This window comes from Chiloscyllium plagiosum, unplaced genomic scaffold (genome assembly GCF_037043375.1).
Source record: "Chiloscyllium plagiosum isolate Xiang-an unplaced genomic scaffold, Cpla_swu_hap1 HiC_scaffold_22, whole genome shotgun sequence".
Lineage (NCBI taxonomy): Eukaryota > Metazoa > Chordata > Chondrichthyes > Orectolobiformes > Hemiscylliidae > Chiloscyllium > Chiloscyllium plagiosum.
In genome coordinates this window covers 51,863,759-51,888,248 of record NW_028270160.1, presented here as the reverse complement: position 1 = coordinate 51,888,248, position 24,490 = coordinate 51,863,759, and the positions used below count along the sequence as shown (strand labels likewise).

General features: G+C 42.2%; 1 protein-coding gene across 2 annotated transcripts in view; it reads right to left on the bottom strand.

The window, feature by feature from the left end:
• prkg1b (protein kinase cGMP-dependent 1b) overlaps window positions 1-24,490 on the bottom strand; it is a 750,557-nt gene that overhangs the window by 18,658 nt on the left and 707,409 nt on the right. Inside the window, exons 12-15 of one of the 2 annotated variants that reach the window (XM_087999056.1) lie at window positions 10,412-10,501; window positions 2,551-2,574; window positions 1,725-1,866; window positions 138-301 (exon numbers count right to left, since the gene is read on the bottom strand). In XM_087999056.1, the coding sequence (XP_087855182.1) occupies window positions 138-301; window positions 1,725-1,866; window positions 2,551-2,574; window positions 10,412-10,501 (420 nt within the window). The remainder of the gene's footprint in view (window positions 1-137; window positions 302-1,724; window positions 1,867-2,550; window positions 2,575-10,411; window positions 10,502-24,490) is intronic. The other variant, XM_087999057.1, reaches the window with a different exon arrangement.

The window sequence follows — 24,490 nt, the reverse complement described above, 5'->3', positions numbered from 1 at the left end:
CTTTATCAGAAAATGTTGCTGCTGCATTTTGACAGGAATTGTGTACTATGCCTTCAAGCCTTGTAATATGTTCAGGATGGATGAGCTTATTGAAATAGCTGTAGGTAACAAGGGGCACTATAAATGTATTTTCTCACCTGCCAGTCAGGAGTTCATACATAAGGATTCCTAGTGACCAGTAATCTGCTGATATGTCATGGCCTTTGTTCAAGATGATTTCTGGAGCCACATATTCAGGAGTCCCACAGAATGTCCATGTTTTCTTCCCAAACCCTATCTTCTTGGCAAACCCAAAGTCCACCTAGTCACACAGAGACAAATAGCTTTAATTTGTGACTTTGCAAAATCCTCCTGGCCTGTAGTTTGCAACATAACATTTTGAGTGGCTAATAGAGACACTAATTAATGTTTGGCATAGACATTATTTAGACTCCAAACTCAATCTTCATTCACTGCATTGTGCCAAGTGGTGAAGTCAATATATGTAAATTCATGTATACAGTTTTCCTTATAATGATGGTAACATATTTCTTTCCTATCAGGGTGGGAAGTTAATCTGGGTTTTGATGCACAACCATTGCACCAATAATCAACATCTGGGACAATTTGAGCAGAATACTGAACCAGATGGATTGTGACCTGAGGCTTTCATTGTCACAGGAAATGGAAATCTAAGCTCGGGAAGAAAAAGATTTTCTACGTGCTGTGGCCAGACCATGAACCTAGAAGTCAATATTTAAAATATACGACCTTGATCTCTGAGCGAGACTGCCCAAGGAGATGGTGTTCATCAACAAAACCCAAGAGTTTGAGATATGAGCCTCATATTCATGTTGGACAGAGGAAAGCAGAGCAATCAAAAACAAAATATTTGCTTAAAAAAAAAACAACCAATGTGCAGAACCCAGTTGAGAATCAATGGAAGCAAAACAGAAATGGTTATAATGTAAAATAATGGCCAGAAGAGGAACAGCCAGAAATGGTTATAATGTAAAATAATGGCCAGAAGAGGAACAGCCAGAAGAATTGAACGGCTTATGTTCTTGGGATTTATTTGAGTATTACTATGAAAAAAATCAGCTGTCAAAGGTTTTTCATCATACACTCATCAGGATAGAACTTTGCACAGGAAACAACCATTTATGTTGCAAGAGAACAGGGTGCTGATTGGTTGGCACTTGGACTCTGACTGGTTGAGCTGGTGCCATGGCAAATGCAACATTTATTCCCAAAGTAAATACAGAAAGTACTGGAAAAGGTCAGCAGGTCTGACCTAGGGTTCTGAGGAAGGGTCACTCGACTTGAAATGTTAACTCTGATTTCTCTCCACAGATGCTGCCAGACCTGCTGAGCTTTTCCAACAATTTCTGTTTTTGTTTCTGATTTACAGCATCCACAGTTTTTATTTCTTCCCAAATGATTGTTTAAATTCAAACCTGGCAGTTGACTCTGAATACTTGGAGGTGTAGCCATGGGGGAATTTCCTGGGGACATGTTGTTCACCAATCTTTCAACTAAATGCTTTGGTTAATTAACCATGTTAAGCCACTTGTGAATTCTAGCTAGCATTGGATTCAGTGCTGCACTCTATAAACTGAAGGTTTAATTAGCCAGCCAAGGGTGGTTCTAATTTTCCCCTTGCCCCAGCAAACCCATTCCAGTGGCATTACAGAAGCTAATAAGACTGTAGTCCATTTTAATAAGCACAATGTTCGAGTACTCACCAGTTTAGCGTAACCCCGATGATCAAGGATTAAATTCTCTGGCTTGAGGTCCCTATAAATAATTCCTTTGGAATGCAAATAGGCAAAAGCTTCCACCACACAGGCTGTGTAGAAACGGGTGGTAGCATCATCAAATGAACCTCTGCAAGAAAAACACCAAAAAAATACATTTTCCTGTTTCACTTGACCCGTGATGTGTTAATTGTATGGTTTCGATTGGCATGAGATGCAGCTAGTGGTACAGCCAGGCAATGGTGCAACATGTTGGACTCCACCTTGATGTCATGCGTGCACACTCCATTATCGTGAGGTACAGTGTGAGTTTTCATGGGGGAGCTGGCTGAAGGAGTGGAATCCTGGATGTCAACGCATGCAAGGTTATTTTCAGAGACTGAATGGAAACCTATTGAATGAATCTGTCCCTCCACAAACTTAGTGGATTTGCTTCAAAACAGTTAGTTTCTCTGTGAAAATATTGGAGAGGAACCTGTGACAAGGGTTTGCAAAATAACAGTATACAATTGTAACAGATGGAACATCAGGCCTTTGAGTTGATGGAGTTCACGGTGAAACGTGGACTTCAGACGTTTTTAGATCTTGAACCACCAGAATATGACAGTAAACTGAAGAAACCACAGCTTCGGCACTGGAGACATAAATGCCAAACAAACAGAGTTGTTATCCCATGCAATGGACTAACACCTAACACAATGAAAATGGATCAAGTGGGGTCCTTTAGATGGATGACGCAAGCTGGATGGGTGGAGTGGCTTGTTTGCACGTTCCAATTTATGTGATTGCAGTTGAACTGTTTAAATACACATACCTTTTAATATTGTCTTCTTTGTATCTATGAAAAAAGGTCAACAAAATATTATTCAAGAAAAAGGGGATGCTACCAGATAGCTGGGAATTTGTCCATTTAAGGCCAGTGACCTGTTATTAATGTTTCAATAGAGTTTGGGTACTAGGAGCTATTGGTTTCTTTTTAAAGAAATATTCTGTCAGCTTAAAATATGGGGAGAATTTTCATCTTCTTTGCCTGGGCACACTTGGGAGAGGGTGCTGCCCACCCATTGGATAGCCTTTCCAACTTTCATCCTGCCAATCTCAATGATGTAAAGTTTTGTGGGCACTATAGTGGACAAGAGACGTAATTACATTACTGTCCAACGACAATGGCCATATTCATAATCCAGGCCTTTCGACTGCTGATCAAGTTGCATAACCAAAACCTAAATCTTGTTTTTTGTTAAAATGCCAATCCTTGGGATTACCCTTTAGCTCTCTCTCTCTCATAACCTACTATGTTGCAATTTGTTTTGAGAAATGAGTTTATGACTCATTGTAAACAAATGCTGGCACATTTGCCAAAAGAACAGGCTGTTGTTGGACAAAATGTGAAGAATTAATTCATTGAGGGCAGAACAATTTAACTTACTCTGCCTTCTCTCCAGCACAGATGTTTCCCAAAGCACTTTAGAGATTAAATCAACATTTTCAAAAAATATTCATTTTATACAAGTGTACGCTTATCCACCAATCAAACAGAGAGACAATCATATAATCATAGAATCCCTACAGTGTGGAAAAAGGCCTTTCAGTCCACACAGACCCTCCAAAATGTCCTATCCAAATCCATTCCTAATTACTCTACATTTACCCCTGATTAATGCACATAACCTACACATCCCTGAACATTACGGGCAATTTAGCGTGGCCAATTCACCTAATCTGTACATTTTTGGATCCAAGCAGTGTAAGAAGCAACCATTCCTAGGATGCTAAGCTCCTGCAGATTTTTCACGTTCAGAATATAAGCCAAGTTTTACTGCAATATGTTACACCTCAAAGCAAACACTGGATGGGATCATGGATTTAAATACTTTACTGTCAAATGTTCAGTTCCAACCTTGATCAGGCAAATAATTTATTGGCACAACACAACTATTTCAATATTGCTGGATCTTTCAGTCAGTCATGAAGATACACTGTTTACTGCTACCCTTTGAGAAAGCTATCCACAATGATCTAGTGATCTCTGCATTATCAATATTTCCTCTCTCAAGTTTGAACTTGATATCAATGGGGATCTCAAGGCATTGAGTGACAGTGATATCACTAAGCACGCAGGCAAACATCATGGTGGAATTCAACACTGCATCCTGTCGAGAAAAGTATAATTGCTAATAGCAACTTATGAATTTTGACATACAGCTGCTCATTTGCATATTTCTGAAGCTGCTGTAAATTGACTGGAGCAATAACATTGAACACTGACAACTTCACCATCATCACAACTGCAAAATCCAGATCCTTGTACATTAGGTCCACTTATGGTCATGTCCATGGCCAAACTTTAAGGGATGAGAGGGAGCTTGAGAATATTAATAGCGTAAAGGACTGAATGAAAAGAATGGTCCTATTTGTATTTCTGCTGTGTACTACAATGGAATAGGCGGTGTCTGGTTCATTTTATTCATTCAGATGGTTCACCTATACGATCGAATACATTGAGTACCATCACAATGATAAGAATGATCATTAGGCCATCTAGCTCAGCCCTTGTAGACAATACTTTCACTGCGCCTTACTAAATCAATCTGACTTTTAATGATTCCCAAACTGAGATTACACCCAGTGTGGAAAATTTAATTGAAAAATACATTAAAAATAATAGGCTACATTAGACCTGTCACTTTGGTTAAGTGTGATGGTTTTAATTTTCTGCTCAGATTTTTCCCCAGATTTTAATAGGTTTCACAGGATACTAGTCATTAATGACTTAACGTGAAATCCTTTCATTATTTCCAAAGCATGTTTTGAGGAACACAGCTCTTGCTACAGGACAGCAGATGGCACCACAGGATAGGAGAGTTGTATTGGGTAATCCAATTGTAAATTCTCACAATATACAAAGGTCAGGTAAAAACGTTTGATGGACAGAATAATTTAACATGATTAGAAGAGCTTCTCATATTTTATTATTAATACCACATACCATGAATCAGTTAGGTATTTTCAATTACTCAGTTCTTGGATTTATCATTAAAGCTGTTCAAAAGAAGGAATGGCACATGATTCAACCAATAACAACAGTTTATACGAATTAGGTTCAAGAGGCTACAGAGTGATGAGTATGTTTCAGACAGAGATATGAGTGAGGTGAGTGAGAGAGAGAGAGAGGGACCATGTGTTCACAATGTGAGAGAGTTACTGTGAATACGGGAGTAAGCAAGGATGGAGAGTTTGGGGAGGGAGATCAAACTGCATTCCAAATAGTTCATCTAAGAGACCATGAGGGAAGGAGGAGAGTGAGAGAAATTAAGTGGAGGTAGATACTATCACACATCTCCTGCTGGAATGTGCCTTTTTTGAAGGAAGTCTGCAGAGAGATGCAGTGGTCCTTGTCGAAGTTCACCCCAAGCAGCTCTGTGATGCAGGACTCTGTGCTATACGGTCTGTGCTCCGGGACACACGTTGAGACAAGCATCGACTTATGTTCTTATAGGAATTAAGGGATATGGTGCGAGTGTGGGTAAGTGGAACTAAGGCCACGAAAAGATCAGCCATGATGATGGAGAAGACTCAAAGGGCTAGATGGTCTACACTTGCTCCTAGTTTTTATGTTCTTATGACGGTGCCTGGAGGAACATCAATTAGGTGAAAGACGCTCTTTGTTCTGTCAGATACTTGCTGATCTTCCAGAACAAAGAGTTGACCTCGACCGAGTGTTGCAGACTGACACATTCCAAGGTCTAGGACTGTGTGCTAACGGACACACTAAAGCTTGGAGCAGCTGCCACCAAGGCGCAGTGAGGAAAGACCACTGTCTGAGGTCCTTCTGCCGAAGGTAATTGGGGAGGCACTCAGTTATTGGATCCTCTGGCAATGTTATCCAAGTTAGAAATCCTTTGGTTTGTTTGGTGGATAGAGTCAAACTCCAATGTTTGTTTGGTTCTTCCTTGATATATTACTGCACAGAACCGAACTGCTTCAGTGACTATGTATGTATATTAAATAAATAAAATGTATCTTTGAAATAAAAAGATTGAGAGTAAGGGAGGGAGACAGAATGTTCAAAAGCAAAACAGTTTGTGTGAGAGAGTGAAGAGAAGGGAGAACGAGGGTGACTGCTGGTGTTTTATGTCAGGATATGAGAGTATAGGGGTGAGAGAGTGTGCAAGGGGAGAGATTGTGAGAGGGTGAGAAAGTGCGGGGGGAGAGATTGTGAGGGGGTGAGAGAGTGGGGGAGAGATTGAGAGAGGGTGAGAGAGTGCGAGGGGAGAGGTTGAGAGGGGATGAGAGAGTGTGAGGGAGAGAGATTGTGCAGGTGAGAGTGTGTGAGGGGGAGAGAGTGTGAGGGGGAGAGAGTGCGAGGGGGAGAGAGTGCGAGGGGGAAAGATCGTAATGGGGTGAGAGAGTGCGAGGGGGAGAGATTGTGAGGGGATGAGAAAGTGCGAGGGGAGAAATTGAGAGACGGTGGGAGAGTGCAAGGGGGAGAGATTGTGACGGGGTGAGAGTACGAGGGAAGAGATTGAAAGGGAGTGAGAGTGTGCTAGGGGGAGAGTTTGTGGGGATTGAGAGAGTGTGAGGGGGAGAGATTGAGAGGGGATGAGAGAGTGCAAGGGGGAGAGAGTGCAAGGGGGAGAGATTGTGAGGGGGTGAGAGATTGCGAGGTGAGAGATTGAGATGGTGTAAGAGAGTGCGAATGAAAGAGTGTGAGGAGGTGAGAGAGTTTGAGGGTGAGAGATTGAGAGGGGGTGAAAGATTGCGGGGGAAAGAGATTAAGACAGGGTGAGAGACTGTGAGGGGGAGAGATTATGAGGGATGAGAGAGTGCAAGGAGGAGAGATTGAGAGGGGTGAGAGATTGCGGGGGGGAGAGATTAAGACAAGGTGAGAGAATGCGAGGGGAGAGATTTTGAAGGATGAGAGAGTGTGAGAGGGTGAGAGTGCGAGGAGGAGAGATTGTGAGAGATGAGAGAGTGCAAGGGGAGAGATTGAGAGGGGCTGACAGATTGTGGGGGGAAGGGATTAAGACCATGTGAGAGAGTGTGAGGGGGAGAGACTGAGAGGGGGTGAGAGAGTGTGAGGGGAAGAGTTTAAGAGGGGGTTAGAGAGTGTGAGGGGGAGAGATTGAGAGGGGGTGAGAGTGTGAGGGGGAGAGATTAAAGGGAGTGAAGAGATGTGAGAGGGGGAGAGATTAAGAGGGGGTGACAGAGAGTGAGAGGGTGAAATTAAGAGGGGGCGAACGAGTGTGAGGGGAGAGATTGTGAGGGGATGAGAGAGTGTGAGGGGAGAGATCGTGAGGGGCTGTGAGAGTTTGGGGGAAGAGTTTAAGAGGGGGTGACAGAGTGTGAGGGGGAGAGATTGAGAGGGGATGAGAGAGTGTAAAATTGAGAGGATTGAGAGATTGGGAGGGGGTGAGAGATTGTGAGGGGGAGAGATTGTGCAGGTGAGAGGGTGTGAGGGGGAGAGATTGAGTCAGAGTGAGAGAGTGTGAGGGAGAGAGACTAAGAGGGGGTGAGTGAGTGTGAGGGGGAGAGATTAAGAGGGTTTAGATTAGAGTGGTGCTGGAAAAGCACAGCAGGTCAGGCAGCATCCGAGGAGCAGGCAAATCAACATTTTGGGCAAAAGCCCTTCATCAGGAATGGAGTTTAAGAGGACTAGCGATTAAGAGATGAGAGAGTGTGAGGGGGAGAGATTAAGACAGGGTGAGAGAGCGTGAGGGGGAGTGATTGAGATGGGGTGAGAGAGTGTGAGGGGGAGAGATTGAGACGGGGTGTGAGAGTGTGAGGGGGAGAGATTGAGACGGGGTGTGAGAGTGTGAGGGGGAGAGATTGAGACGGGGTGTGAGACCGCAAGAGGGAGAGATTAAGAGGAGGTGTGAGAGTGTGAGGGGGAGAGATTAAGAGGGGGTGAAGAGAGTGCAAGGGGGAGAGACTAAGAGGGGGTGAGTGAGTGTGACGGGTAAAGATTGTGAGGGGGTGAGCGAGTGTGAGGGGGAGAGATTGAGAGGGGGTGAGAGTGTGAGGAGGCGAAATTAAGAGGGGTGAAGATAGTGTGAGGGGGAGAGATTGTGAGGGTGTGAGAGAGTTTGGGGAAGAGATCAAGAGGGGTTGAGAGAGTGTGAGGGGGAGAGATTGTGAGGGGGAGAGATTGAGTCAGAATGAGAGAGTGTGAGGGGTGAGAGAGTGTGAGGGGGAGAGATTAAGGCAGGGTGAAAGAGTGTGAGGGGAAGAGTTTAAGGGGGGGTGAAGGATTTGTGAGGGGGAGAGATTGTGAGGGGGTGAGTGTGTGTGATGGGGAGAGATTAAGAGGGGGTGAAGAGAGTGTGAGAGGGAAAGATTGTGAGGGAGTGAGCGAGTGTGAGGGGGCGTGATTGAGAGGGGATGAGAGATTGTGAGGGGGAGAGATTGAAACGGGGTGAAAGAGTGCGAGGGGACAGTGTGAGAGGGTGAGAGAGTTTGTGGGGTGAGTTGTGAAACAGCGTGAAGGGGAGTGATTGTGAGGGGAAAAGATTGCATGGAGGTGCGAAAAAGAGGATGAGAGAGTACAGGAGTGTGAAAATGCAGGGGCACAACACAGAATATGGAGGTTGAGTGTAGAGATGAGAATATATGTGGGTTGAGAGCACAGGGGTGAATGAGAGTGAGGGGAGGAGAGTGACAGGGGTGAGCATGCAGGATGGTAAGTGTGGGGGAATGAAAGAGATGTGGTTCGGTGTGGAGGGATTGAGAGTGTCAAGGGATGAGTGTGGGGGGGTTGAGAGTGAAGGGGTGACAGTGAGGGGAGAGAGGGGAGAGAGTGAGGGAGGAGTGAGAATCAAGGGGGAGAGAGTAGGTTAGGGGTGAGAATGAGGGAGGAGAGTGGGGGGAGAGTGAGGCCAGAGTGAGGGTGGGGGTGGAGTGAGAGTGAAGGGAAGAAGGTGTGTGTAGTGGGGACTAAGAGGCCGGGTGCCCACACAGATCAGAAAAAACCCTACATCATGAACTTTGTCACAACCCCATTGTCATAGACGTGTACAGCACATAAACAGATCCTTTGGTCCAACTTGTCTACGTCAACCAGACAGCCTAAACTGATCTAATCCCATTTGCCCATACAACTCTATTCCCTTCTTATTCATATACATATAGATACCTTTTAATTGGTGTACTTGGATCAGTCTCCACCACTTCCTGTGGCAGCTCATTCCATACACGCACCACCCTCTGTGTGAAAACGTTACCCCTTAGGACCCTGTTAAATCTTTCCCCTTTCACATTAAGCCTGTGACCTCTAATTTGGAATTACCTACTCTGGGGAAAAGTCTATTCACCCTTATGATTTTATAAACTTTGATAAAGTTAACCCCCAGCCTCTGGTACTTCAGGGAAAATAGCCCCAGTCTATTCTGCCTCCCCTATAACTCAAAACCTCCAACCACAGCAACATCTTTGTAAATTGGTTTTACAACTGTTCACATTTAACAACAGCAGGGAGACAAGAATCGAATTCAATATCCTAAAAGTGGACTCACTATTGTTCTGCACAGCCGAAACATGACATCCCAATAGTTCGGAGGAAGGGTCACTTGACCTAAATTCTTAACTCTTGATTTCTCTCCCCAGATGCTGCCAGACTGCTGAGCTTTTCCAGTATTTTGTTTTTGTTCCTATACTCAATACACCAATGATGGCTAGCGTGCCAAACTCCTACTTCACCACCCTGTTACCTGTGATTCCACTTTCAAGGAGCTATGCACCTGCACTCCTAGGTCTCTTTGTTTGTCAACACTCCCCCAGGGCTCTATTATTAAGTGTATCAAAATGCAACACTTCACATTTATGTAAATTAAACTCCACCTGCCACTCCTCAGCCTATCAGCTCATCTGATCAAGGTCTTGTTGTAGTTTGAGATAACCTTCCTCACTGTTTTCACAAAAAATCTTCTATTTTTGTGTCATTTGCAAGCATACTGACTGTACTTTTTATATTACATCTAAACCACTTATATAATGACAAAGTACAGTGGACCCTGCACCAACCCTTGCAGCACATGACTGGTCACAGGCCTCCAGTCTGAAAAGCAACCATCCACCACCACCCTCTGTCTCCTACCTTCAAGTGAATTTTGTACCTAAATGGCTAGCTTCCCACGGATTCCATTCCTTGCTAACCAGTCTACTGTGTGAAACCTTGTCCAACACCTTGCTGAAGTCCATACAGTAAACAGCCATTGCTCTGCCTTCATCAATCCTCTTGGTCACTTTTTCAAAAACTCAATCTTAAGTTAGTGAAACATGATTTCCCATCCACAAAGCCACATTGACTATCCCTGATCTGTCCTTACCTTTCCAAATGCATGTCAATCAGATCCCTCAGAATCCCCTTCAACAGCTTACCCAGATTCTGAATCATTCATTGTCAGTCAAATTGCACCAACTCCCACATTGGCATTTGAACCCATGTTTTCAGAGCATCAGACTGGCACTCTGAAATTTCCAGTGGCTTTTCCACTGCAACAACATCACCCTTCATTTGAACTCACAATGTCCTGACTCAGGGCTGACCACTGTTACTGAAAAATTGGTCATACCATCAATTTTGAAAACACCAACTTGTTTTGGTGAATGCACATTTTGTCAATGTAAGAACAAACTTTTTCAAAGGAAGTGAACTTAAAGAGAAGTAATCTCCTTACCTGTCCCTGAGTATTGTCCACAGCTCTCCACCAAGGCAAGCCTCCATTAGCATGTACAGATATTTGCTGTCCTTGAATGTCCTGTAGAGCCTATATGATTAAAACAGAATGTCAAGGTACAATGGACATTTCTAGTTGATTCAAGCTTTAATTATTTCAGTACTATTCACACTGCCGGTCAGTACATGCTTTGGTCAGCTAACAACTATTTCCATCTGTTTAGAATTCATAACCTTACTACAGCACCTTAAGCATGAACATAATTAGGGAGGTTCTAATGTAACAGTATTTTACTGAAACAAACATGTCTAATTCAATAAAATCACTGCAAAAAAAATATATAGATCATCTGATTATGTCCAAATGCTGACTTGGCAATAAAGACAATTCTGATGCCATTCACAAGGTGAAGTCGCCCAACAAAGGCTTCTAAAGTGAGGGATAGGGAGGAAGGTTCAGGAATATAGGCATTCAATGTCAGAAAGCTCTGTTAACCTTTTCTTCATTCATTCAAGGTTGGCTTGTGTCACTAAGTGCCCATCTCCAGCTGCCCCTGAGAAGGTGGTATTGAGCTGCCCTCTCAAACCATTGTGTTGGGGAACATTGCAGAGTCTTGTCTGTGAGCTTCCATTCAGAAGGTCACAGAGGTCAACAGGACAGAGCCCATGGAGGGTTTGCCGGAAAAGATGTCTGTTTTAATAAGCGATGCTTTTGAGATAATCAAACCCACTGCGGTTCAGATTAGATGATGTAGGGGCAGAATTAGGTCATTCAGCCCATCAATTCTGCTATATCATTTATAACTGATCTGATAATCCTCAACTCCACATTCCTGCCTTTCCCTCATTCGTTCACTTACTGATGAACAATCTCTCCATTTGAACGCTGAATATTTTAATGACCCAGATTCTGCAGTAAGGAATTTTAGATTCACCACAAATGAAATTCCTCCTCATTTGTATTTTAAATTATTCTGAGATTATGCCTTTTGGTCCCAGGCCCTTCAACAATGGGAAAGAACCTTTCTAAATTGACCCTGTCTAGTCTTTTAAGAATATGTAGGAGGGTCGCTGGACTCGAAATATTAGCTCTATCTTTCTCTGTCCACAGATACGATGAGTTACTCAAGCAATTTCTGTTTTTGTTTCAGATTTCCAGCATCCACAGTTAATGTTTTTCCTCTCCTTGGAGTCATGTATATTTCAATAAGGTCTACTCTAACTCTTCTATACATCAATATACGCAGGCTCAATCTATTCAACCTCTCTTCACAGGACAATGCCTCCATACCTGGTGTCAGCTTAATGAACCCTCTCTGGAATGTTTCCAATGTCAGTATATTTTCCCTTAGATAAGGGGCACAAGCTCCCTCTACACAGTCCCCCATCAAACTCCCAGAGCAGATCCACCTTGGCCCAACCCATACAATGACTGAGAAGCAATCCTCATGATTTCTCCAAGGTGGATGCCGACCATGTTGGTGTGGAGCTCCTGAGGTGAGGTGAGCAGCATCATTCTCCCGTTGGGTAGAACGGGGTCAGGGACTCAGATATGAGTGTTGCCTCAACCTGGTACCTGCCAATTTCCATATCTTATTCCCTCTCATCCTGACCTTGGCTCTGATTTTTTGGAGCTGTCTTGTTGGTAGATCAGTGTATGGTCAAGAATGATGCCAGGATAGTTTGGTTTTGGGTCTTAGATGAATGGAAGTCCAGAATTCTGACCTATTCATTGAATTGTTCAGATGTAGGGTGGAAATAACAGCCTTGACAGCATTCATTTGAAGGCTCCATTTTCTGAAAGAGTGTTTCCCCAGCGTCTTTGGCCTAGTTGTTAGTCTATGATTCTGTGGGAGGAAGGTCACTGGTATATTGGGTTTTTCGTAATCTTTATTAGTAACTGTGAACTGAAAACATCAGTGTTGTTCCTGGGCATTGGTGTAGTTGTTGCTCAGTTGCTCCCAGAAAGTGAAGGAGAGTCGATGCCTTTTGGCTTGAGAATATGACATATAATGACACATTCCCAGTCATTTCACAGGAACATTTTAAAGCAAAGAGTGGCACTAAGCCACATAAGCCATCACCACACTAAGCTCGCAGGGCTGAATTACATTTTCCTCCTCCTAGGTCTTATTGTTGTAATCAGACATTACATCAAATGGAGTCAAAGAGTCATAGAGATGTACAGCACGGAAACAGACCCTTCGGTCCAACTTGCCCATGCCGAGCAGATATTATAATCTCGTCTTATTTGTCAGCATTTGGCCCATATTTCTCCAAACCCTTCCTATTCATATACCCATTCAGATGCCTTTTAACTATTGCACCAGCCTCCACTACTTCCTCTGGTAACTCATTCCATACACGCACCATCCTCTGCATGAAAAAGTTGCCCCTTAGGTCCCTTTTAAGTTTTTCCCCCTCACCCTAAACCTATGCCCTCTAGTTCTGGACAGCCCCACCCAAGGAAAAGACTTTGTCTATTTATCCTATCCATGCCCCCCATGATTTTATAAACCTCTACAAGGTCACCCCTCCAGGGAAAACAGCCCCAGCCTATTCAGCCTCTCTCTATAGCTCAAATCCTCCAACCCTGGCAACATCCTTTTAAATCTTTTCTGAACCCTTTCAAGTTTTACAACATCCTTCCAATAGGAAGGAGACCAGAATTGCGCACAAAAGTGGCCTAACCAATGTCCTGTACAGCCGCAACATGATCTCCAAATCCCTATACTCAACGCTCTGACCAAGAACAGAAAGCACATTAAGCATCTTCTTAACCAACCTATCTACCTGTAACTCCACTTTCAAGGAGTTATGAACCTGCACTCCAAGGTCTCTTTGTTCAGCAACACTCCCCAGGACCTTGCCATCAAGTGTTTAAGTCCTGCTCTGATTTGATCTTTCAAAAGGCAGCACCTCACCTTTATCTAAATTGAATTTCATCTGCCAATCATTGGCCCATTTGATCAAGATCCTGTTGTTCTCTGAGGTAACCTTCTTCACTGTCCACTGTACCTCTATTTCTGGTGATCAAAAATTTGGTCAAACCGATTAAAGGAGTTGAGTGAAGTCGAGAGGCAGAGAGGTTTAGAGGGAATACTCCAGAATTCAGGTAGCTGAAGGCGTGGCCAAGAACGATGCAGTAGTTATTATTGGGAGTGTTCAAGAAACTATCAACTAATTGGTACTAATAAATGCAAGTTTTCAAAGAGAATTAAATAATATTTTATTTAATGTCTTAATGAATTTACTGCTCAGTTACTGGCACCTATGTTCCAGTGATCATTCTTTAATTCCAAGAGACTCCAGGACATCCGTGTAGCCGCAAATGGGAATCATCTGATTTATAAGGATTTTTCTCGTATAACACACTGGTGCAGATGCATAAAATTGAGTCCCACTACTCCCAGATATAAAATGTTAAAGGTTGTATATAGTGTGCAAAGTTCTTTGATTTACTTGATTTTCCAATCAGGTTAATGGAAAGAATGGACCAGGTTTCTATCTTTACCAAGAATGACTATTTACTGCAAATAGTTAGATTCTAGCTGCATGCAATCAGTTATAAAGCTTTAAGCATATAATACTACCAAATAAAACTCTAATCCTCTTATAAATTCCCCTTTATTTGAACACAGAGACAGACAAACAGAGGGGATAAAATACATTACGAGCAGAGGGGAAAAATTGGAAAGAAGTTTGATGGATTTTTTTCCCTGTTCCTTGATTCCTGAAGAAAGGCTTATGCCCGAAACGTTGATTCTCCTGTTCCCTGGATGCTGCCTGACCTGCTGCGCTTTTCCAGCAACACATTTTCAGTTAAGATATAACACTTAGACTTTCACCAGGTACTGATAAGGATCAGGTCATTCAGTTTGACAGTTTCATGTAATACTCTATTGGACAGACTTGCCTACCAGAAGTAGCAAGTTAATGTTAAAAGGAATTATCTCTAAACATGACAGACTAGGTTCTCATGTGGGTCAGGAAACATAATTTCCCCCCTTTTGCACATTCTGAAATGCGTGCACCATCTATATCTGACTTGATACAGGATTTATTTCTCTTCACAGAGTGGTTGAGTTCACAGTGCATTTTGCAAGCCACGGTGAGTTCACAAGGATTCTGGGCAAAGAGGAAAGCTGTTAGAAAATCCACCTCAGCTCTCCAGAGAAGTTGAACTCCTGATATTGTTTAGAGGACACACATGCCACCATGTCATTTCACGTCACATATGCCACCTTATGTCATATGTGGCACCCCATGTACCTCATTCTCCAAACAATCCCAAAACAATATCCAAATCTCCCTCAAACATCTCATTACCAGGGCTTCTCAGTTCCCTGTATCACCTTTACACCCTTTCAAGTATCTTCCATAGCTGCTTACCTAACATCCATTATATAGAGTCCTCAAAATATATAATTGCAGAGCAATACTAATGATAATTATTTACAAATCATTGGGATAAAGCCCTCCAACAACAGCTGTGAATCCAAAAAAAACTATCCTTGCTCTGGATTCCAGAAAAGTCTATTCTTTAAGTGCTTTTAGCTCCATTTCTGATTCAGTATGTGGATGTGCCTACAAGAGAAGATACAAAACTTGACCTACTCTTGGGAAATAAGGCAGGGCAGGTGACTGAGGTATCACTGGGGGAGCACTTTGGGGCCAGCGACTATAAATCTATTAGTTTCAAAATAGTGATGGAAAAGGATAGACCAGATCTAAAAGCTGAAGTTCTAAATTGGAGGAAGGCTAATTTTGACGGTATTAGGCGAGAACTTTCAAAAGCTTATTGGAGGCAGATGTTCACAGGTAAAGAGACGGCTGGAAAATGGGAAGCCTTCAGAAATGAGATAACGAGAGTCCAGAGACAATATCTTCATGTTAGGGTGAAAGGAAAGGCTGGTAGATGTAGGGAATGCTGGATGACTAGAGAAATTGAGGGTTTGGTTAAGAAAAAGAAGGAAGCATATGACAGGTATAGAAAGGATAGATCGAGTGAATTCCAAGAAGTGTATAAAGATAGTAGGAGTACACTTCAGAGAGAAATCAGAAGGGGAAAAAGGGGACATGAGATAGCTTTGACAAATAGAATTAAGGAGAATCCAAAGGGTTTTTACAAATGCATTAAGGACAAAAGGGTAACTAGGGAGAGAATAGGGGCCCTCAAAGATCAGCAAGGCGGCCTTTGAGTGGAGCCACAGGAGATTGGGTAGATATTAAATGAGTATTTTGCCTCAGTGTTTACTGTGGAAAAGGACATGGAAAATATACAATATGGGGAAATGGATGGTGACATCTTGAAAAATGTCCATATTACAGAGGAAGAAGTGCTGGATGTCTTGAAATGTATAAAAGTGGATAAATCCCCAGGACCTCATTTAGATGTACCCTAGAATTCTGTGGGAAGCTAGGGAAGTGATTACTGGGCCCCTTGCGGAGGTATTTGTATCATCAATAGTCACAGATGAGGTTCTGGAAGACTGGAGGTTGGCTAAAATGGTGCCACAATTTAGGAAAGGTGGTAAGGACAAGCCAGGGAACTATAGACCGGTGAGCCTGACGTCAGTGGTGGGCATGTTGTTGGAGGGAATCATGAGAGACAGGATTATTTGTATTTGGAAAGGCAAGGACTCATTAGGGATAGTCAACATGGCTTTGTGCATGGGAAGTCATGTCTCACAAACTTGATTGAGTTTTTGAATGATTAACAAAGAGGATTGATGAGGGCAGAGTGGGTGGACATGATCTATATGGACTTCAGTAAGGCCTTCAAAAGGGTTCCCCATGGGATACTGGTTAGCAAGGTTAGATATCATGGAATATAGGGAGAACTATCCATTTGCATACAGAACTGGCTCAAAGGTAGAAGACAGAGGATGGTGGTGAAGGGGTTTTAGACTGGAGGCCTGTGACCAGTGGAGTGCCACAAGGATCGGTGATGGGTCCACGACGTTTTGTCATTTATATAATTGATTTGGATGCGAGCATAAGAGGTATAGTTAGTAAGTTTGCAGATGACATCAAAATTGGAGATGTAGTGGACAACAAAGAAGGTTACCTCAGATTACAACAGGATCTGGACCAGATGGGCTGAGAAGTGGCAGATCGAGTTTAATTTAGATAAATGCAATGTGCTGCATTTTGGGAAAGCAAATCTTAGCAGGACGTTTACACTTAATGGTAAGGTCCTAGGGAGTGTTGCTGAACAAAGAGACCTTGGATTGCAGGTTCATAACTCTTGGAAAGTGGAGTCGCAGGTAGATAGGATAGTGAAGAAGGCATTTGGTATGCTTTCCTTTATTAGTCAGAGTATTGAGTACAGGAGTTGGGAGGTCATGTTGTGGCTGTACAGGACATTGGTTAGGCCACTGTTGGAATATTGTGTGCAATTCTTCCTATCGGAAGGATGTTGTGAAACTTGAAAGTGTTCAGAAAAGATTTACAAGGATGTTGCCAGCGTTGAAGGATTTGAGCTCAAGGGAGAGTTTGAATAGGCTGGGGCTGTTTTCCCTGGAGCGTCGCAGGCTGAGGGGTGACCTTGTAGAGGTTTATAAAATCATGAGGGGCATGCATAAGATAAATAGAAAGTTTTTCTCCTGGGCTGGAGGGGTCCAGAACTAGAGGGCATAGGTTTATGGTGAGATGGGAAAGAGATATAAGAGATCGAAGGGGCAGCCTTTTCACGCAGAGGGTGGTACGTGTAAGAAATGAGCTGCCAGAGGAAGTGGTGGAGGCGGGTACAATTGCAACATTTAAAAGGCATCTGGATGGGTATTTGAATAGGAAGGGTTTGGAGGGATATGGGTCGGGTGCTGTCAAGGAGTTCTATATTAAGTTGGGATACCTGATCGGCATGGACAGGTTGGACCGAAGGGTCTCTTTCCATGCTATCCATCTCTCTGACTCTATGACTCTAAGAAACTACATCCAAGGCATGTTATTAGAACCTCTTAAAATTGCCATTAATTCCTGGATCAGCCGACCATCTGCTAGTTGAAATAAATATCCAAGTTTTAAATCCACCTTAGCATTCATAATGGGTACAACTGTAAAAACAAAATCTTCAGGTAGATTAGATTAGATTAGATTAGATTAGATTAGATTAGATTAGATTAGATTAGATTAGATTAGATTAGATTAGATTAGATTAGATTAGATTAGATTAGATTAGATTAGATTGTGGGCGGCACGGTGGCACAGTGGTTAGCACTGCTGCCTCGCAGCGCCAAAGACCCGGGTTCAATTCCCGCCTCAGGCGACTGACTGTGTGGAGTTTGCACATTCTCCCCGTGTCTGCGTGGGTTTCCTCCGGGTGCTCCGGTTTCCTCCCACACTCCAAAGATGTGCAAGTCAGGTGAATTGGCCATGCTAAATTGCCCGTAGTGTTAGGTAAAGGGGTAAATGTAGGGGTATGGGTGGGTTACGCTTCGGCGGGTCGGTGTGGACTTGTTGGGCCGAAGGGCCTGTTTCCACACTGTAAGTAATCTAATCTAATGACATCTAATAGTGCCATGTGAAAATAACAAAACATCTTATATTCATCTTTCAGAATATTCCCAACCTCTGTAGGCTCCCCTCCCCTCAATAATCGCTTCATGGAGGGATTTTGTTTAGGGCTTCCACAATCCCACACCAAAATTTCCTATGGTCCTCACTATGGGATGCTGACATCAAGAGAGATGAGAGTGAGTCTTACACACCAGGCTCTGCCAATCCACAAACAAGGGCCATATATAAATGGTGCAAGTTCAAGAACACAGCGGAGGATTCCTTCAAAAACAAAGTGCAACATCTTGCACCCAATTCCCATCTCTAGTCGGAGATAAATGTGCATCTTAGTATCTAACAGCCAAAGGGGAGCAAATCCATTACAACTTCTGACTTAACCTCTAAACATATCCAAATTAATATAAATTAACCACAAGGTAGCATGGTGGCTCAGTGGTTAGCACTGCTACTTCATAGTGCCAGGGAACTGGGTTCAAGTCCTGCCTTGAGTAACTGTCTGTGTGGAGTTTGCACATTCTCCCCTTGTCTGTGTGGGTTTCCTCCCACAATCCAAGAAATTTTCAATTCCGGTGAAGTGGTCATGCTAAATTGCCCATAGTGTTAGGTAGCTTAGCCAGGGGTAAATGTAGGGGTCTGGGTGGGTTACTCTTCTGAGGATGGGTGTGGACTTACTGGGCCGAAGGGCCTGTTTTCATCCTGTAGGGAAACTAATCTAATGCAATAATGCATTATCTGATAACCAGGTCCCACTTAAGTAAAGGATCAGTTTATTATCCTTGATCATACTTCTTCATCATCAATTGGATAGGAGGATTGAATGATGTGTATTGAGTGATAAATTGACTTATGTGAGTTACACACAAGTTTATATGAAAGAAACTTTATACTAAGAGAGCCAGGCTCTCTTAATATACTGTATTATTCAGTAACTAAATATTCCTGGTAATTTTTATTAGTAAAATTTTCTCTTAAACAAATGCATGAAATATACAGAAATCTTCAACTTTATTAATCAACAATATTGTTACTTCCTGAATGTTTCAACAAAGTCCTTGCAGTACAGTTGTTACCATTTTCACAAACTGGTGCTGCTGCATGACTTAACATTGTAACTGTAATGCTGTTTGGTTTCTGGTACTGAGGAATCTCACACAGCAACAACTAGTTCATGCTCCAGCAACAGGTCTGCAACCATATGCCAACTCACATCAATCATAGATCAAAGCAGAACTGAGCCAGTTGTTCTGGGCGATTTTAGTGGCCATTTATCTTGGAACTATTGCAGTTTGAATTTGTCAATGAATTGTGCTTGGCATGACACTTAAACTGCTTGAATTACAAATATGAGAGACGACATACATATCGAGTGATATATATTATATTGTGGTGAGGCAGTTTAAATCCAATTCTCAGCTTGTGGTATCAGCACCAGTTTTCACTTTGCTGGGAGGGGGATCTGGTTAGAATTTTCAGTATGATTTCAGCTTACATTAGTCTATTGCTCATCAGTAACAGTTATCAAGCTCTCTGTACCATTGCACAGTGGATGAGCTGCCACCATCTTTTTTCAGATAAGCGTCTCCAGGGCCCATTTGGTCTATGGTGGTAGAGGAAGACCACTTGGTTGACCAACAAGAGGGGGCTCATATCTTCAGCAATATCTTATTACACATAGTACAAATTATATTGATTTAATAGATATTGTTACAGAGATGTGAGGAGGATAGGAGGTCTCACTCCATGGAGATCCTAAGCTGTTCTCCCACCAAACTCATATGACATCATCATATTCAATGGTGGTGAAGGCTATCCTCACTAATAACCCTTCCATCCCTTACACTCCTACACAACCCAAGCTCCTCTTCATTATTTATATTTGTCCATTCATGTGAAGAATTACTTTTATCACTATTTGATGTCACAAACTCAGGCGGTATGGAAATTTCACTTTTCTCTAACATCACATTCTCAGTAAACTTGGAAGGTCGGTGGCAGTGTTCCTATTAATTTTGATTTCCTTTTGTAGACCTCAGAGTTTAATATGTGGCAACGATCTCTGGAACCAATACTGTGAATGATGTCAGACTTCCATTGCAGAATGCAGAACTTGGAGCAGTAGTGTGATCCTTAGAGAGACGGTGGTTATTGGGTCTTTGAGTTGAAGACTGTTTCCTTTGGTTTTATTCCTGACAGGGAGAGGTCGGAAAGTCCCATAAACTCCCTTTCAATTGGAGGACCTTTTATCTCTTTGGTTTATTTTGCAGAAGATACTTTGTCTGTTGAAACAGGCAATTACTTCTTTGCAAAGTCAAAAGGATGTTTAATCTCATGAACTTCTTTCCCGGAAAATGGCTGCCCTGTTGAAAAAGACCTTTCGTCATGACAAAAGCCTGGATTACTGAAAACTAAATATTTTCTTCCCAACCATGTCTGAAACTTCGAACAATTGTATTCCTCCTTAGTGTTGGTCTCCATGAAGTCATATGCTCCTTGTTTTCAGTCTGTGTGAACAGATCTTTATTCACATTCTATCTATATCTGAGTTGAAGTGTGTAGATTCTTTACTTCAATTTGTTATTGAACTCAGACTTTCATGCACTCTCTGTGATTGTAGTATTGGTGAAACCAACATGCTCACTTTCTCAGTCATACTATTTAAGCACAGCTGCTTGCTTGCGTGATCTCTAACACTGAAAGATATGGAAATAAAATTCTCTGATCGAAATCACATCTTCAGAATCAGCTCAGCATCTGACATCACACTTATTTGTTCACCAAGCTGTGTTCAACTCCGAGTTAGCTCCGTTGAAGATTTATTAATGAGTGCAAGTGGAGTACACTGCTGACGACATGGTTGCTCGCAGTTTCTCACAAATCTTGTTTATTCTCACAGCTTGAACTCTTTGCTGTGTTGATAATAGTGGAAATCATTTCTGCAAATCAGAATATTGCAAGTTTTCATCACACTTACAGCATGACATAAATTACCTATGTAATTTATGGGCAGCACGGTGGCTCAGTGGTTAGCACTGCTGCCTCACAGCGCCAGAGACCCGGGTTCAATTCCCGCCTCAGGTGACTGTCTGTGTGGAGTTTGCACATTCTCCCCGTGTCTGCATGGGTTTCCTCCGGGTGCTCCGGTTTTCTCCCACAGTCCAAAGATGTGCATGTCAGGTGAATTGGCCATGCTAAATTGCCCGTAGTGTTAGATAAGGGGTAAATGTAGGGGTATGGGTGGGTTGCGCTTCGGCGGGTCAGTGTGGACTTGTTGGACCGAAGGGCCTGTTTCCATACTGTAATGTAATCTAATGTAATCTAATCTAATCCAATGAGCAAAACTCAATGGATTCTGTCTTTAGTTTTGGGTTCCATCATGAATCTAGAAAGCTCAATAAGATCTTCTACAAGGTTTCCTTTGATTGGCTGTTCCACAATGGTCTATTCCTTACCCACATGTTTCTTTAACTGATTGGACACCATTGGATATTTGAAGAAGACTGAGCACAACATATGCATTTATTGTCGAAAGTTCAAATTCTTGATTGTGAAGTATGCATTAGTTCTCTATTATCTGACACCCCTTATGTTACACATTTGCTCATACCAAACCTTTAATCTTACATGGTAAAGATTCCTGACCCTGTAGATGCTCTGTCATCAGCTATAGACGGTGTGTTTTCAATAATGGTTCAGTACCTGATATCTCAGCACTGAATTAAGCTTGAAATTAGTGAGGTGCACATTGACATAAATATCAGCTTGATAGAAGGTTGAGACTCGATCGCCTATTTCACCTCTGAAAACTTTACAATTTTCTTTTATTGTAGTATGTTCTACCTTATGAACCTCTATTAGAAAATTAAAATTAATAATTAATATATTCTGAAGGTGACCTATTATGTTGCCAATAAACCATTCCTTTTTATTAACTGTGCACTGCTGGTGTCTGATAGATCTCCTTGCTCTACAGCACTTATGAGGAATGTTAATATCTCCCATCTGTCCTACTTTTTAAACTGGCTTTTCATCTGGTCTTTAGGGGGTTTTACACTTTATAAACATACTGAATTTTGCATATTCTCCTTTGATAAGCTTGATCTTCTCTTTGCAGGATTAATCTGTGTTGCTTCTGAATTTTAAGCTCACACATCATCTGAATGGCTTTCTCTCGAGTCAAATCTTCTTTTGTCTGTAATGAATCTGACAGAGACTCATCAGCATTTCCAGTAACTATTCTGTCTCTTATGCATTCTGACTTTAAAACCCTATGGTCACATTTTTCCACAAATCCGTAGAGATCATTAACAAGATTATCAATGTGTACTCTTGGATGCTGAAACTTTTGGTTATAATTTTCTCTTTCAAGAGTGTTATTTGTTCTAATGGTAAAGTAATTGTCAAAGGCTTTTAGTACTTCTTAAAAATTACCAGCTCGTTCATTTATACTTTGTTGAATTATCACATCATCAACTCTAGTCTCAATCAAGCACATGAGTATATTCACTTGTCCAGCTTCTGATTTAATATCTAATTTAGAAATTATTCTGCTTCTTGAAAACTGTTTTCTCCAGGGTGTCCAATATTGTACATTGTTTGGCCCATCTCTGAAATTAAATCTCACTGGCAATATTAATTTTGGTAACATGTCTTTCTAATGTGATTAATTATTTTCTTTGTTTTAAAGGCCTATAATTTGTAAGAATAGCCATGTTACTGCTGTGTACCCCTGACCTGGAGAGGTTTCCCATTTTTCTATGATGAAGAAAGATTCCCACTTTAGTGAATAAATTGGAGGTTTTGCACCTTTTGTACAGTTTTCCTGGATGAAATGTGCCAATTGCAGCCTTGGTAAACCATTCCTGTCTCCTTAACAGCTCGACTGAACAAATCCCATCTCATTAACATATTTGCCTAGATGATTCTGTGTGTTTGGAGTTTGAATACATGTTTCCTGTCCTTACAACAGTTTTGATAATCAATCTCTCGCTTTTGCTGCAGCCTCAATAGTCTCCTAACTTTCTGCTTCTGTAAGATCTTATCTGCTTAGACTTTTAAAATGTTCCTTGCTCACATTCATTCTGGCTTTATGATATTCCTGGGTCTGGAATCTCATTTTAAATTACTTTTGTGGTCTTTCATTTTCTATACTGTAGCTGTGCCTCATGGTACCCATTCAGGATGACAGCGAAGCTGATTATTGAGCCCCGAGTACTTCTATTTTTCGCTTTTACAACCTGCAAATCCATATCATCTTTAAAGCTTTAATTATCTTGCAGGGACTTCAACTCCACTCAATGACCCTCCAATGTCCATTCACTCTCTCACTGACCACCAACATGAGACTGCTTCCACAGATGACCAACACCAAATACAATCTGCAACTTCCTTGGAATGACGTCAACTCCAGGGAGTTCTGAACACTCCTGCTCCAGCACATTTCTTCCCAGATACCATTCACAGCAATGTTCAGCCAGAAAGTGCCAAGTAGATGATCCATCTCAGCTTTCTCCAGAGGTCCCAGCATCACTGATAACACATTTCAGCCAATTTGATTCATTCCACGAGATATCAAGAAATGGCTAGATCCATTAGTTTCTGACACTGGCAATAGTATTGAATACGTGTTTTCCAGTACCCGCTGCAAATCTAGCCAAGTTGTTCCAGCTGAGTTACAACAGTGGCATCTACCCAACAATGTAGAAAATTTCCTAGGTATGTCCTGTACATAAAAAGCAGGATAAATCTAACCTGGCCAATTACCACCCTATCTGTCCATTCTCAATTATCAGTAAACTGATGGAAGGTATCATCAACAGGGCTAGATAAGCAGCACTTACTCACCAATAACTCAATTTAGGTTCCACCAGGGCCACTCGCTCCTGACCTCATTCCACTCTTGGTTCAAACATGGACAAAAGAGCTGAATTCCGGAGGTGAGGTGAGAGTCACAGCCCTTGACATCAAGGCTGCATTCAACCGAGTATGGCATCAAGTAGCCCTGGCAAAACTGGAATCAATGGGTATCAGGCGGCAAACTCTGTACTGATTGGAGTCATACTTGGCACAAAGGAAGATAGTTGCAATTATTGGAGGGCAGTCATTTAATCTTCAGGATATCTCTGCAGGAGTTCCTCAGGGTAGTGTCCTAGACCCAGCCATCTTCATGTGCTTCATCAATAATCTTCCTCCAACACTGTTTGCTTATGTTTGCGCAATGTTCAGCACCATTTGTGACTCCTCAGATACTGAATCAGTGTCCAAATGCAGCAAGACCTGGACAATATCTGACAGGTATATTGTCCAAGCAAACAACATTCATGCCACGCAAACGCCAGGCAGTGACCATCTCTAATAAGAGACGACCTAACCATTGCCCCTTGACATTCAATGGTGTTACCATCACTGAATACCTCACTATCAACATCCTGGAGGTTACCATTAATCAGAAGCTCAATTAGACTGGACCAGCCATATAAATGCAATGGCTAAAAGAGCAGGACAGAGGCAAGACATCTTGCAGTGAGTAGCTCCCTCCTTTGGATAGTTCACTGCAGCTTTC